The sequence below is a fragment of the Marmota flaviventris genome, chromosome 17 (genome assembly GCF_047511675.1).
Source record: "Marmota flaviventris isolate mMarFla1 chromosome 17, mMarFla1.hap1, whole genome shotgun sequence".
NCBI lineage: Eukaryota > Metazoa > Chordata > Mammalia > Rodentia > Sciuridae > Marmota > Marmota flaviventris.
Window position 1 is genome coordinate 12502671 of NC_092514.1, and position 14917 is coordinate 12517587.

General features: G+C 54.2%; 1 protein-coding gene across 1 annotated transcript in view; it reads left to right on the forward strand.

Moving 5' to 3' along the window:
• The window catches only part of Nt5m (5',3'-nucleotidase, mitochondrial), a 32818-nt gene extending 25278 nt beyond the window's left edge, over window positions 1–7540 (forward strand). Inside the window, exons 4-5 of the mRNA XM_027921485.2 lie at window positions 5266–5380; window positions 6736–7540. Coding sequence (XP_027777286.1) covers window positions 5266–5380; window positions 6736–6878 — 258 coding nt within the window. The 3' untranslated portion in view covers window positions 6879–7540. The remainder of the gene's footprint in view (window positions 1–5265; window positions 5381–6735) is intronic.
• Window positions 7541–14917: the final 7377 nt, after the last annotated feature.

The window sequence follows — 14917 nt, forward strand, 5'->3', positions numbered from 1 at the left end:
CACTAAAACAACCAACCAAAGCCCACACACTTGAGTGAGTCCCTTTGGATTGACATCCTCATTTGTGTTTGGTATCATCAGAGTCGGGACGTTGGTCATTGTGATAGGTGGGTAGTGGTATCTCTTTGTTGTTTTAATTTGTATTTCCCCGATGGCTATTTGATGTTGAGCATCCTTTGAAGCTAATAGCTCTCTGTATTTATTCTGTGATGAAGTGTTCAAATCTTTTGTCCAGTTTTTCACTGGGCTGTAAGGCATGGAGTTGCGAGAGTCCTTTATGTATTCTAGAAAACAAGTCCTTTATCAGGTGACGTGTCTTGCAAACATTCTCTCTCGGCCCTGTCTTTTCTTAACAGTGTCTTCTGAAGAACAGAAGTTTTGTGCTTTTATCTTTTATGTTTAGGTTATCATCCATTTTTAATTCATTTTTTACACAGTACAAGATAAAGCTAGAGCTTATTTTTTGTTTATTTGTGTGGTACTGAGGATCGAACCTGGGGGTGCTCTGCCACTGAACTCTCTCCACAGCCTTTTTTATTTTTTATTTTGAGACAAGGGTCTTGCTAAGTTGCTGAGGCTGTGCTTGAACTTGGATCTTCCTACCTCGGCCTCCTGAGTCCCTGGGATTAGTGGTGTGCACACCACCACACTTAGTTAGAGCTCCTCTGTTGGAAAGGTCATTTTGATTGAAATGTCTTTACCTTGGGGTCCATTTGTGTAGTGTTATCTGTATAGATCCTTTAATGGAAATGTCTCTCCTACTTTGAATACTTTAATGTAAAAACTATGTTACTGTAATTTCATAGTAACTCTTGAAATCATTGTGAGTTTTCCAACATTATCTTTCACTTAAAAATTTATTTTGGGAGCTGGGGTTGTGGCTCAGCGGTAGAACGCTCACCTAGCATGTGGGAGGCCCTGAGTTCAATCCTCAGCACCACATAAAAATAAATAAATAAAATATTGTGTCCAGTTACAACCAAAAAATATTTATTTTGGGAGCTGGGGTTGTGGCTCAGTGGTAGAGCGCTTGCCTAGCACATGTGAGGCACTGGGTTTGATCCTCATAAAAAATATAAATAAAATAAAGTTATCAAAAATTTTATTTGGGGGCTCAGATTGTAGCTCAGTGGCGGAGCGCTTGCCTAGCATTTGTGAGGCACTGGGTTTGACCCTTAGCACCACATAAAAATAAACAAAAGCATTCTGTCCATCTGCAACTACAAAAATTTTTAAAAAACTTATTTTGGCTATTTTAGATCCTTTATATTTCTATATAAATTTTAGAACTGATATGTCCATTTCTGTAGACAGCCTGGTGGGAATTAGATTACGGTAGCATTGTAGTTACATAGCTTAACAAAACCTTCTGATCCTGAGTGAACACACACACAGTGCTTCATTAATTTAGATTTTAATTTCTCTCAGCAATATCTTATAGTTTTCATGGTACTGGTATCACTCATATTTTGTTGATTTTTTTCTTTATTTCACATTGGGGATTTTTGGCATAAAGCCTATTTTTATTTTTTGCTTAGAAAATCTTTTTTTAAATTGCTTTTATTTTTTTAAATACATGACATAATGCATCACAATTCTTATTACACATATAGAACACAATTTTTCCTTAGAAAAATCTTAGTGTTAAATACATATAACATAAAAGTTACCATCTTTACCGGTTTTAAGTGCATAAGTTCAGCCTATTTAATTTTTTATGCTATCATAAATAGCTTTTTTTTTTTTAATTTTTGCAATCTCCAGGTGAATACAAATATAAGTGATTTTTTGTGTATCAGCCTTGTATTCATCCATGTTGCTAAATTGATAGCCTGGTTATTTCTTTGTAAATTATTGGAGGCTATTGAAGTTCAGATGTAATGATAACATTCATTTATTTCTTTCTGTATACCTGGCATTACTCTAAATAGTCTGCCTAGGTCAGGTTTCCATCATTATAATAAACACCTGCGATAAACCAAATTATTAAAAGAAAGGTTTTACCTGGACTCCCAGTTTTGGAGGTTTCCATCCGTGAGTGGCCGGCCTGTGGTTCTGGGCCGCATGTCCTGGGGGAAGCATGTGGTGGAACAAACCCTCTTACCTTGTGACCAGGGAGCAACAGAAAGCAAGGAATTAGCCAGGTCCTTTGCAAGGGCCCCCAGTCACCCAAAGTCATGCTCCTGGGCCCCACCTCTCAAAATTTCCAAGTGCCACCTTGAGGACTAAGCCTTTACCCACATGGGCCTTTGAGTGACACTTCAGATATAAACTATAGCAGCGTCCCTCATAGATTGACTTTGATTCAGACAGACCCACAGCATCCCACGGAGACTGTCTTTGGAGGCTCAACAGGTTTCCCGTGGTCCCATGACTCAAGTGTCATCGGAACCTTGGGATGGGTAAGGGCACTTAGGACGGCAGACTTGGAGTAAGGCCAAAAGTTCCTTTCTTGAGCACGTGCTCTGTGCAGGTGCAGTGCTGGGACAGGCGTGCACCAGGGAGGTCCGTCCTGCTCCCTGTTACTGGGCATGGACTGCGCAGCCTCCTGAGGAAGAGACTCGGAGACACAGGAGCAGCCTTGTGTCTTTAGAAGCAGCAGCTCTAGTGGTCAAGGCTGTGATCCTTGAGGCTCAGGAAACCTGAACTCTCTCTTCCAGTCTCAGGGCAGGAGAGCATGGCGGTGAGGGCTCCAGGGCCACAGACCTGGGGCCACACTGGGCTCTGCCACTCACGTGACCCTCAGCAAGTCACTAGCCCTCTCTGAGCCTCAGAATCTGTCCACCACTGTGGTGTGTCATCTAAGTCAGCCCTTTATGCAGAGTGGCTCTCTCTACTTGTGGCCTGCAGACGGGCCCCGGGCCCAAGAGGAGAGAAGCACAGAATGCGTCACAAGATGGAGCTTATGTGTGACTGGAAACTTTGATGACAATTTGACCTTCACACTGCATCCAAGCCCGTGGCCGTGACGCAGTGAAAATGAACAAAACAGAATAAAAGTGACCGTCTCCACGGATGGGTTGGTGAAAACAGGGCTCTCACCGCATTTGAGTCAGCCCTTTTGTTCCTGGGACCAAAATCCCTGGCAAGAACAAGTTAGAGGGAAAAAGGTCTGTTTTGGCTCATGGTTTCCATGGACCGAGTCCAGCTCCATCCCTTTGGGCCTGAGATGAGGTAGAACATGGGGATGGGAGGGCTTGGCAGAGGAAAGCTTCTCCACCCAGGGCATCCAGGAGCACAGAAAGAGGACGTGGGCCAGGGAGGAGAAGGACCTACCCAGTGACCTACCTGCTTCCCCCAGCGCGGTGTCACCTCCCAGTAGGCCACCCAGCCATCAGTGGGTCATCATGTGATCGCCTCACGTCAGATTGGTTATGTACACAGCTGTAGGAATGAGGGAAAGGTGCGTGCTTCATAGGTGGTGACGAGATGTAGGCAAGATGGCGGACCGTGGCACTCTTCTTGTGTGGGCCCCGGGTTCCCACCTCCTCTACCCCTGCCTCCATGCCTCCACATGTCCTCTCCCTGGACTGGTACCTGGGAGGACTCCTGGCCAGGTGGAACGGCCCCTGGGGTCAGCCCACCCACAGTCCATCTGCCTGTGGCACTGTGACTTAACCCTCTCGGAGCCATCTAGCGAATCTGGTGGCATCCTGTGACTTTGGCCTTGAGGACTTCAGAATTAGAGCACCCTTCCTGTGGGGGCAAGGCTAACCCCAAAATGACCCACTCCTTCCTTTTGTATAATTGTTGATGGGTGCATCTGAGCAAGTGCCCGTCCAGACATGGTACCTGTCCTCAAGGAATCTGCAGTTCAGTGGGGCAGGTGGATATGCATCAGCTAACGTCAGCTGCTGAGGCAGGAAAAAGCCTGACTGTGAAGAGATCGAGGCCATCGTGGGTGGGGGGGGGGGGCACAGGGAGAGAGGCAAAGCTGGGCTGCGCGGGGCAGGTACCTGCTCCCATCTCTGCAGAACCTGCCCTGATCCCTGCAGATCACAGAGCGCCATGGTGGCTGGGGTAGAGGTGGCTGGTCAGCGGCGGCCGCCCGTGGCAAGGCCCTGGATGTGCTGAATTTCTAGGGCTCTGGGGAGGCCTAGCACACTATCCTTCTGGCCAGAGGACAGCCACCCTCATTTTACTCAAGGGGCTCTGGGGTCCCCAAGAGGGCAGGGACCGAGCCCGAGTGTCTGCAACAGGACAGCAGCTGCCACACTGCACTGTCTCTGCAGCTCAGGGCTCCCTTGGCCCAAGCCACCGGCGCCGTGGAGCTGTCGCAACTTGTGGTATCTGTTCACAGCAGCTCTGGGGGGAGGCGTGCCCTCTCCTGCCCTCCTTCTGCTTAGACCTCCCACTGGCCCAAACCCCTAGTCGTGTATGAGCTGAGGTGCAGAAATCTAGGAGGATGTCAGCTGTCCAGGTGGCTAGACAGTGTGAGCTGGGCAGAGCTGGGCCGCTGGCCTGGGATTGCTCACTCAGGATGTTCCCAGGGAGCCGGGTGGCTGTGCTTGGGCTTCGCTGGGTGGTGGGAGGGCACGCCCCTGAGGGAAATCGAGGGGTACCAGGAAACGGAAAGGCCTGCGCAGAGCCCACCGTGGCCAGGGTGCGTGTGGCTTGCCAGGCCCGAGTCTTTCCCTGCCCCATGAGTGGGGGCAGTCATCACACCCAGCACTTTAGCTTTCCCTGTCCTGCATCCCTGCGGACTCCTGCTCCATCTTCCTCAGCACCCGGAACAGCAGCTGCTTCAAGTGCTCACCCTCTGCACTTGGGTGGAGGTCAGGAGCCCCTGTGGCTTCTCCCGGCCCCTCGGACGGCTTCTCTGTGACCCTTACAGTGTTCTGCCACTGACGGTCTGAATGCACCTGGCCTGAACCCCAACCCGCTAGAAGCTCCCCGAGGGCAGAGCTGCCTTTTGTCTTTCTCAGGCATGTCCGGGAGGTTGGAGGACCTGTGGAGGATGGTGCTGGCCAACATGGCTGTCCTTTGTGGGGGCGTGTAGCCCTGGAGACACTGGGTCTGTTTGTGTCACAGCCCTGCTGCATTCTGACTACAGAGTGTGGACAAGGGACACATGGCCCCCAAGCGCCAGCATCCTCGGTCATCTCGTCCCTCCTGCATAGAGCTTCTGAGAGCTGGCCCCTGGCGTCAGCCCCTTTTCTTCTTAGTGCTGAGGTCCTAAGCTGTCCCCTGCCCTTGGGAAGGGCCTTTACTGCCCCAGAGCTGCCTGATGTCACTTTGCTCTCCTCCCTCACCGTTCGCCTCCAGTATGCCTGGGTCGAGAAGCACTTCGGTCCCGACTTTCTGGAGCAGATTGTGCTGACCAGGGACAAGACGGTGGTCTCCGCTGACATCCTCATAGACGACCGACCGGACATCACAGGCAAGTGGCCTATGGCAGGGAAGGCGCGGGTGGGCCGGCCTTGGGACTCACGTCTTCCTTCTCCACAGTGGTCACCCTCAGCTGTCTCCTTGTCCCTGCTTGCCTACGCTGTCCGCAGGAGCGTGTCAGGTGTCCACTGTGCAGCCCACACTGAGCCGCCTCCTGGGGACTCCTGGGGTTGGGATCAGTCTCCAGGTTTAGGCCTCATTTGCTGGGTGGCCTTGGGGAGTCACCTCGCATCTCCAAAGCCTTGCCTCCTTCCTCATGGAAAGCGAGGACCTGGCTCTGATTTTTAAATCTTTGTTATTAGTTCATGCCCCCCACCGACCCCAAAACACACATTTTTTTTTTCTCTCTCAGAAGTAATCTGGACTGAGCCTAATGTATGTCGGGCAAGCAGAACATGGTTTCTCTGGCTGAAGGTGTTTTGGAATTGCACTTGTCCCTTTTGCTTATAGATGCCCCCCTCCCCCAAATGAAACAATAAACCTGATTTTTGAAAGGAGAGGACAAATTATTGGTTCACGTAGCTGAGAGGGTGGGATAGGAGCTCCTCGGGCCCAGCTGAGTCAGCCTCCTGCTCTCCGGGCCCTGCCCAGGCCTGGTCTTGCCAGCATCTGCGGGCAGGGTGGTCTCTTGGTTTTAGTCGTCAGTAGTTTAGGGTCGTGGGCTGCTCTTTTGGACACCCCCAATAGGAAGAGACTTTTCCTTTTCCTAATGGCTTTTGGAACTGGTTTGGAAAACATGTCCATCTCTTCTCCAGTCACTGTGTCCGGAGGTCCATGGGTGCATTCACCAGCCCCTCCCAACCATGTGGTTTCCCAGGGAGACCCAGGGTCACAATTGCCCATGGGGGCTGTGACCTCCAGGAGCCCAGAGGCCACTTGGAGCAGGAGGAGGCCTGTGGGAAGGAGCTGGTGGGGGACATAACCTGAAGGGGCAGATCCACCAGCAGCACCCGTGTGGACAGAAGGATGGAAGCTCAAGGGGCCCTTGGCCAACAGCTGCCTGCCTGTTCCTCCCCCACAGGCCAGCGCTGGGTGGCTGGGCACAGAGAGAGCAGGGCAGGCTGGACACCTGGCTCAGCGCAGACCCTCCCCCGGCAGGTCTGATGCAGAACACTGTCTCAGTGATGAGTCGAGCGCTTACCACGCGCGGCACCAGGTGTCTGGCGTGAGGTGCCTTATTGGGTCCTCAGTCGTCCTATGGCAGGCTCTTGTGCAAGCACCCCTTACAGGAGAGGAAACTGAGTCATTCGAGGCATGCTACCCGCTTGAGGATACTCAGGATTTGGTCCCCGGCTGCGCCCTGGGGTCCCCGACCTCTGAACTGAGCTGTTACTTTCTCGCCCACAGGGGCAGAGCCACACCCCACCTGGGAGCACGTTCTCTTCACGTCCTGCCACAACCAGCATCTGCAGCTGCAGCCCCCCAGCCGCAGGCTGCACTCGTGGGCAGACGACTGGAAGGCCATTCTGGACAGCAAGCGGCCCCACTGAGCTGGACTATGCTTCGGGCTCCTCCACGGGGCCCTGATCTCAGGGCTCCCAGCTCAGGGCCAGTGGGACCATGGGGACAGTGCTGTGCTGGGGGGCCCCCCTCCCAGATGTCTGGGTTACGATGACCTCCTGCTGCACGGCCCTTCCCTTCCCCGGCCCTGCCAGGCCTTAACCTGATCTTGGGGCAGGGCTGGGCCCCCTGGAGCCTTGGACAAGGCAGTTTGGGCTGACCTCGGGCACTGGCCCTTAGCTTCCAGGTGAGGAGTCACAAGCCACTCTTCAGAGGCCCTCTCTACCCTCTTGGTAAGTTCCCCGAGGCATCAGGGGTACACAGGTTCCAGGGTCTGCAGCCCATCGGCAAAGAGCGCCAGGAACGTGACCGCCAAGGTGCTTCCCGGTGGGCATGAGCCCCTCACCGCCTCAGCCATGGCACCCCGCGTCCCGCCTGGCCTCTCCAAGTGACCCCACGTGTACTTAGCAGGTACTCAGTGGGTTCCAGGGGCCACCAGGCTCCGTCCTAGGAGACAGCACTGGCCGTGCCTGTGACCAGCTCCGAAGTGTCTCACTCCCCTGTCCCCGGGTCCCACTCAGCCCAGGAGAGTCAGTAGGCTTGAACGTTTGCAGAACAAACGAGAAATAAATGCTGTTCACATATGGCCTGAGCTGTGGCCTCCTGTAGCCCCTGCCCCACGATCCTCTGGCGTCTGGCCCCGAGGGAGCCCTGTTGATGCCGTGTGTCGGGGGTCCCACGTGCTCACGAGGGGCAGAGGAGGGGTACAGCTGCTCCCGTGCTGGGCCTCCTTAGGTGACCTCGTGGGATTCAAGGTAGGACGACCCTGATGGTGGCAGAACTACAGCCTTGGGGGTGTCCTTGGTCTACCCACACCTGCCCTGGCCAGGCCCTCCCTCCACACCTGCCCTCTGCCCCTCGTGGCCCGCACAGTGGGGTACAGGGTTCCCTGCCCTACTCCTCCCAAGGCCAAGTTCCTGCAAGCTCCCAGGAGCTGATGTTAGAACCTTGGCTTTTGTTCCTCTTGAGCCCCTGGGAAGTGACAACCTTGGGGGCCTTTGCCCTTAAAGAGAACATAGGTTGTCCACACCCCTAATTTGTCCCTCTGGACAGGCCTTTCGGGGCTGCTCTGGGGAGCGAGGCCAGGTAGGAAGGCAGTGCAGGAAAGGCACACCCCGGGCCAGGTGAGCTTTGTGACTTCCTGGCTCTCAGGGTCTCATGGCTTAGGCCTCGTCTCCCCAGCTGAGGGAGCAAGGGCCCCTCTGGGCTTGGCCAGTCACAGCTGTCCATGGTGCCACATGGCAGCTTGCCCCTGCCTCTGCCCCTACCTGGGCTTTAGCCCTTGGACCGAGGGAGGGGCTTGGCAGGTCATTCTGACCAGTAACATGTTGGGGCTATGCCACATGCTCCAGAAGCCACCAGGCCTAAGGGTTCAGAGGCAGGCCCAGCTCCCCAGCTGCTCCCAAGACGCCCTACTGCAGTGACACAAGGTGAGTCACTTTCTTGTGTTTCCTGGCGGCTGGACTTAGCTGTCTTCCTCCACACCTGCCCATCACCTCTCCACGCTGCCTACAGCCAAGTCCTCGTTGAGGGGTGGGGGGTCCTCCAGCCCTGGGCGGCCTAGGACCTTGCAGCCTCTGGCCACGGCAGTGAGAGCACCTTCCCCAGGACTTGGCCCTCAGGGCTTTGGTGTGGAGAGGGTCTGTCGTGCTGTCGTGCACCTACTATGTGCTAAACCCAAGGACACAGCAGTGAATGAGGTGCAGCCAGCCCTGCCCTGAAAACACCGTGACCATAACCTGGGGAGCAAAAAGCAACTTGCCTTCTTTCTGCCACTGAGAGAGAGGAACAAGCCTGTGGCTTCCTCAGCCCTGTCTGGTGTTTTCCTCTTCCTCCTGCCCAGGGAGCAGCCAGGCCCAGGGTGGACTTCACGCAGGGAAGCCTGCAGGTCTTGCATCTGGTCTCCAGCAGTCCTTATCCTTGTGCTGAGGACATGCAAAGCAGTGTCCACTGGCCCCTGGGTGAGCGGGGAGGAACAGAGGCCCCTTCTGTTCACACATGTTGGAAAATACTTAAGAGCAGAGAGGGGTGGCCTGGTCCCCTCTCCTGCCTGAAATCCCTCCTCGCGGGCAACCCTGTTTGTTTTCCCTCTCTCGCAGCCCAGGGGTTTTTGTCCAGGGCTGGGCTGGCCCAGCTCTTCTATTCCTTACAAAAGCTACAGCAGGAAAGTTGGGCTCCCAGTCTTTCTGGACGCTGACTCCTCGGAAGCCCGATCCTTTGGAAATGAGTTTTAAAACCCAACCCCACAGCTGCTGCGCTTGTTCTCTGCTCAGCTAGAGTCACCCAACCAGGTGCAGACCCTTGAGCTGCTACAGTTTAAAGGAGGAGAAATAATTGCAGGGGAGAAGATGCTTCGAATGCAGTCCCACGCGCGGAGCCATCTCAAGGTGGCTGGCTGTTAACGAGGACAAGTGGTCGGGGAAGCCCAGGTGCTGGGGAGCTCGGGAGCAGGAGGAGGGGCCCCAGAGCTCAGCTCCAGGATTGGCCCTTACACAGGCTGTGCCACTGAGGTCTAGGTGGGAGGGAGGGGAGAGCCCCCGGCTGCAGGGACATGTTGCTGGAGCACAGGAGGAGGATGGCCGCAGGAGAGACTGGGGCAGGAGGTGCAGCCTGGCCAGAAATGCAGGGCGTCGGACACTGTCACGGCTGGGTGCTGCTGCCCACAGTGTGCCAGGAAGAACAGGGTGCCCGCAGCTGCCGGGACCCATGCCAGGACCCCAAAGCTTCACTGTCTTGTCAGATTTTACCTAGTTTAGGGGTCCACTTCCCCACAGGGGAGCTGAGCTTGGATCTGCCTCGAGACAAGACCAACTGGTCCTTGCCTTGGGGACACCTGGCCGGCCTCTTGATGGCTCAGCTCTTGTCAGACATTGAGATTCACCCCATTGAAAACTGGAAGCCAGGTGCAGTGGCATATGCACCTGTAATCCCAGCTACCCTGGAGGCCAAGGCAGGAGGATCACAAGTTCAAGGCCAGCCAGGACAACTCACCGAGACCCTGTCTTAGAGAGAGAGGGAATCTTTTAATATTTATTTTTTAGTTTTCGGCGGACACAACATCTTTGTCTGTATGTGGCGCTGAGGATCGAACCCGGGCCGCACGCATGCCAGGCGAGCGCGCTACCGCTTGAGCCACATCCCCAGCCCCAAGAGACCCTGTCTTAAAATTTAAAAAAATTCAAAGAAAGGCTGGAGATGTAGCTCAGTGGTAAAGTGTCCCTGGAATCAATCCCCAATACTGCAAAAGAAGGAAGGGGGAAAAAGAAAAAGTTTTGTAGATCAGAGGTAAGAGTGTTTGCCTAGTTTGCATGAGGCCCTGGGTTCAATCCCCAGGACTGAAAAAATAAGAAAAAAAAAATGGAAGAAAATGAAATATTGGAAATATTCAGGAACTTTAGGATGGGAGCCCCTAGAAGGAGCCACGTCCCCTAGGGGGAAGAAGATGGGGAGTCTGCCATGACAGTAGTATAGGGGGCAGGTGGGATGCCCGGGCCATACTCACGGGTGTGAAAGAACCTTGCCTCTGCTTTTCGGTCCTGGCAGGTGACAGAGGCATCCCACTCCCGGGGTGTGGGGCAGCAGAGACCCAGGGGCTTCCTCAAGGCCCAGGCCTTTGCTTCGGTCAGCCGTGTGCAGGGAGGGTGTGTAAAGGGCTCAGGGCCCTCCTGCCTGGGCCACCTTCTTCCTCTCTGCGGGGCTCCTTTGCACTACTCAGGTCCCACTTCTTGGTCTGGTGGAAGTACCGCCCATGCACAAGGAGCGTTGGTGGGGTGTCCTGCCCTCTCAGAAGGCCACACGGAATTGCTGGCCGACTATTGAGCTGTTACGACATCACTTGCCCCTTACTTAAGACTGCACACTTCTTCCTCGGGGTGCACGTCCTGTTGGGGATACCAAATAAAGGCAGGAAGCCCTCCCCGCTGCCATGGCGCGTGGGTCTCTTGGGCTCAGGTGGCCCCTCCTTTGTACAATGACACCGTGGAGGCTCTGGGAGGCAGCCAGCCGGTCCCAGCATCTGGTGGCTCTTTTGCCAAGTCCCTTCAGCACTAGCCTCTGTGGACAAGTGGCCCGAGTTCACGACAGAACAGGCCACAGCTCCCCAGCTGTTCCCTGCCCCGTAAAAAGCACTGCCCACTCCCTGCCTGGGGCTGCGTCCTTAACGCCCTCCTCCCACCTCTCCAGGCTCATGCCGCCATCACAGGTCTGCCAATGGAAAGGCCTCCCGGCCAGGCACCAGACTGCCACATGCCCGTGTCAGAAATACAGCTCAGGCTTGCTAGTGAGCAAAGCTTGTGCCCAGGGAGCCCAGGCGTGCTTTGGTGCAGGGGACTAAGCAGCGTGTCCAGAACTTTCTCCACCTTCCTGGTTCATTGGACCCTGTCTCGCTTTCCGTTCCGTTTCTGTTTCCCTTTGGCTGGCGAACTCTTCCCCACGGCAGAGCAGCCGACACCAGCATCTCCAACCCAGGCTCCATGCCCGGAGCCACCAGCTGGGCTCCTCAGCCACAGCAGAAGCATCACAGAAAGGGCCAGAAGGATGAGTGGTCATATTAGTGGCAACTGCAAGTAGCAGGATCTGTGACAAGGGCTTTGATTTGTGCCTAACAGCCTCACTGCTTGAGGCTCGTCGAGACACGGTGCCTGGTATAAAGTCAAGACATCCCCCCCCCCCCACCCCGCAGCATGTCCAGGTCCTTTGAAGACCCAGGCTACAGATCAGAGCAGGCACTACAGAGACTCATACTGCAACCCGGGAGGACAGTTTCCAAGTGATATTTGCTTGCAGCATTTGGGTTGAAGCATCCAGATGCACAGGTGTTGGGTGAGATATGGCAGGACAAAGGATGAACACTGTGAGCACCGTGGCATTTGGCTGGGTGCATCTTGTGTCAGGCCCCACAGGTGTGGGACGTCACCAATGGCACTTCTTATTTTTGTAGCCCTGGGGATGGAACCCAGGTCCTTGCACATGCTAGGTGAGCTCTCTACCACTGAGCCACTCCCCTGACCTGTACCACACAACCTTTCTAAGCCCTCGGGGTTGGTGGTTGGGAGTCTTAGGTGGGTGGGCACGGTCCTCTGCAATGGTTTGACCTTCTTCACGAGGTCTCTAGATGCTAGGGAGAGAGGCTTCGGTACAGTCCAGCACAGGGAGCTGTGGTTTTGTCTAACTCACAGTTGCAGAGCGGAGGAGGAGGAGGAAGAGGCAGCTGGCCATGTGGGCTAGACCAGGACCACCTACAAGATGTTCAAGCAAGGGCTGGGGCTTTGGCTCAGAGGTTGAGCGCTTGCCTAGCATGCGTGAGGCACTGGGTTCGATCCTCAGCACCACATAAAAATAAAATAAAGGTGTTGTGTCCACCTACAACTAAAAAAATAAGTATTTTTTTTAAAAAAAGATGTGCAACCATGGCCTCCAAACAAACAGGCCTCGGGACCCCCTCCCTTGCCTGAGCCTCCTTGGTGTCTTTTTGACTGTAACATGGAAACATCAGGAAGTCCCTCAGAGTGCCGCCTGGCACCCAGCCCTGGCCTGACGCTGGTGGCTGGAATGTCAAAGGTGCAGATGAGAGCCCGCAGTGGGACTTGTGGGTGGCATGGGCCCATGCATGGTCGCTGTACAAGCCAGGGGTTTTAGGGCAGAGAGACGGGGTGGTTTCTTCTGGGTCACCGTTTGCCTGTTAATTGAGACATCCCCGACATCACTACAGCAATAGTCAACTCCTCAGCACTCAGTTCTGTTCCAGAGGCTGATGTGCTGCATCCAGGACCCCCAAACCACACTCTGGAAGCTGAGCTCATTCCATCCAGATCTGAGCCATCTCTGCATGACTAAGAGGGTAGACTAAGGACCCGGGGCTAGTTAGTCATGCAACCAGGACTTCAGCCCCGACGGCCTTGCTCTGGGGCTCCTCTTGTGACCTCCGATCTGGTACTCTCTCAGGGCTCAGGTGCCCTGGAGGCAGGGCCTGATTCTGGAACTGGGCCTCCATCTGAAGTGGGTGCTCAGGTGCTTGGCTTGCAGCAGAAACTGTAGGCCAGGTGGGGAGGATTCAGCCAGAGCTGGGCCATGCTGAGAAGCCAGGAGGGTAGGGCTCAGCTGGTTGGGGTGGCCTCCAGTCACCCAGTTGAGGGGGCGGAATCCATGTGACACGGGGGCTGCTAAGAACCTGAGCCCAAGGAAGAGCCTTTGGACCCTTTTTCCTTCATGACAGCAGAAGTTACTGCCAGCCTGTGGAGGGGTGCAGAGGATATAGGTGCTGGCTGGAGCCCTGGTGGCCGATCCGCAAAGAGTGACCTGGGGTGAGGGCTGCTGCAAAATCTGGGAACAGACAGGAGCTGGAGCCAGACATGAGAGCAGGTCCCTCAACCAGGTGACATGGCCAGGATTTACTGTCACCATGGCAGGGAAAAAAAAAAATAATCCACAGAAAATCAAGGGGATATTAGCCGGTAGGAATGGGGGCTTTGATAGACCTGATGCTTCCCCCGCAAAAAAAAACATAAGATAGACCAAAAAAAGACCACTTTAAATGGAAGGATTCCAAGTTGGGGTTAGTTGTCTTTTTTTTTTTTTTTTTTTTTTTTTGCACCAAGGGCACTTAACCCCTGGGCCACATCCCCTGCTCTGAGATAGGGTCTCGCTCAGTTGCCAAGGTTGGCCTCAAACTTGCAATCCTCCTAAGTTGCTGGGATGACAAGTGTGCACACCGCCATGCCTGGCTTTAGTTGCCATTTTTGAGGCAATGGTGATTAGTGATCGTTAACAAGGGACAGTTATTTGTAGATGTGATTTTTAGTGTGTGCACACAGATCCCGTTACACAAACAATACCTCCCCCTCCTTAGCCCTTCCTGCTGGCACCGGACCAGGAAACCAGGGCTCAGAGGGCCTCACTGACAAGCCCCAAGCTACCTGGAAAGCATGACTGGGGATGGGGACTTGGGTCCCTCCCAAACCTGGGTCTGGTGTCACCATCTAGCAACTTGCTGTGTGACTCCTTGCTCTCTGAACCTCCATTTCCCCGACTGGGAAATAAGTTGGTTGGCTTCTATGAGAAAGCGTTGCAAGAAACAGGAGGCTTTATCCCAGACGGTTGCTGCTCAGTTGAAGACACTGACTTACTCTAAGAAGCCAGGTGGTGGGTGGGTGCCCCAATGTGGATGGGGAACTTCCACAGGAACCTGGAGATTTCTCCTAGGGCGCATTGTCCTGCTTTGGCCACTAGGTGGCAGCCCAGCCCCCTCTCAAATGGTATGCGGGTGGGTGTGTTTGGTGGTGGTGGAGAGGTCCTGAGAGGGGCACAGGAGCAGGCTTGTGGGCAAAGAAGGGCCAAGGGCCCAATTTCCTAAGTTCTCTTCCCCTCCGAGGTATGGGCAAGGGTCCTACAGGCTGTGTGTGGTGGCCAGATTGAGGATCCGCATCTAACTGCTGGGGTGGTGGTGGGGGAGGCGTTACCCCAACTTGCTTGTCCATCCGGAAATCTTGTCCCTAGCCACAACATCAGATACTCACCATCCACCAGACTTGACATGCATGTTTTTTCCCCCTTCAGTGATGGGGATAGACCCGGCCTCACACATTCAAGGCAAGCACTCTACCACTGAGCTACAACCCCCCCCCCCAGTCAACATAATAAACTCTTAAGGATAGAAACACATAGAAATAGCAAGCAAATTACCTGTCCAGAGAATGTTTCTGTAATTTGGGTGTATGTGGGGCAAGGAGTCATTGATTAGATTTGGCAAAAGCTAGCTGGGATTCACAGGCTGCGGTCCACAGGAGGCCAGTCACAATTAGGCTACTTAGAATTTAAAGAGAAGCAGCACAGAGGAGATGTAGCCTGTCATGCAAAATCCAAGGACCTCATCTAAGTTTCTGAGGCTGGTTAAATTTTCTTTCTTTCCTGAAACAAGGCTAATGATCAGGCCGTGGTGAGGGAGCTGCAATTCACAGATATGTCCACTGGA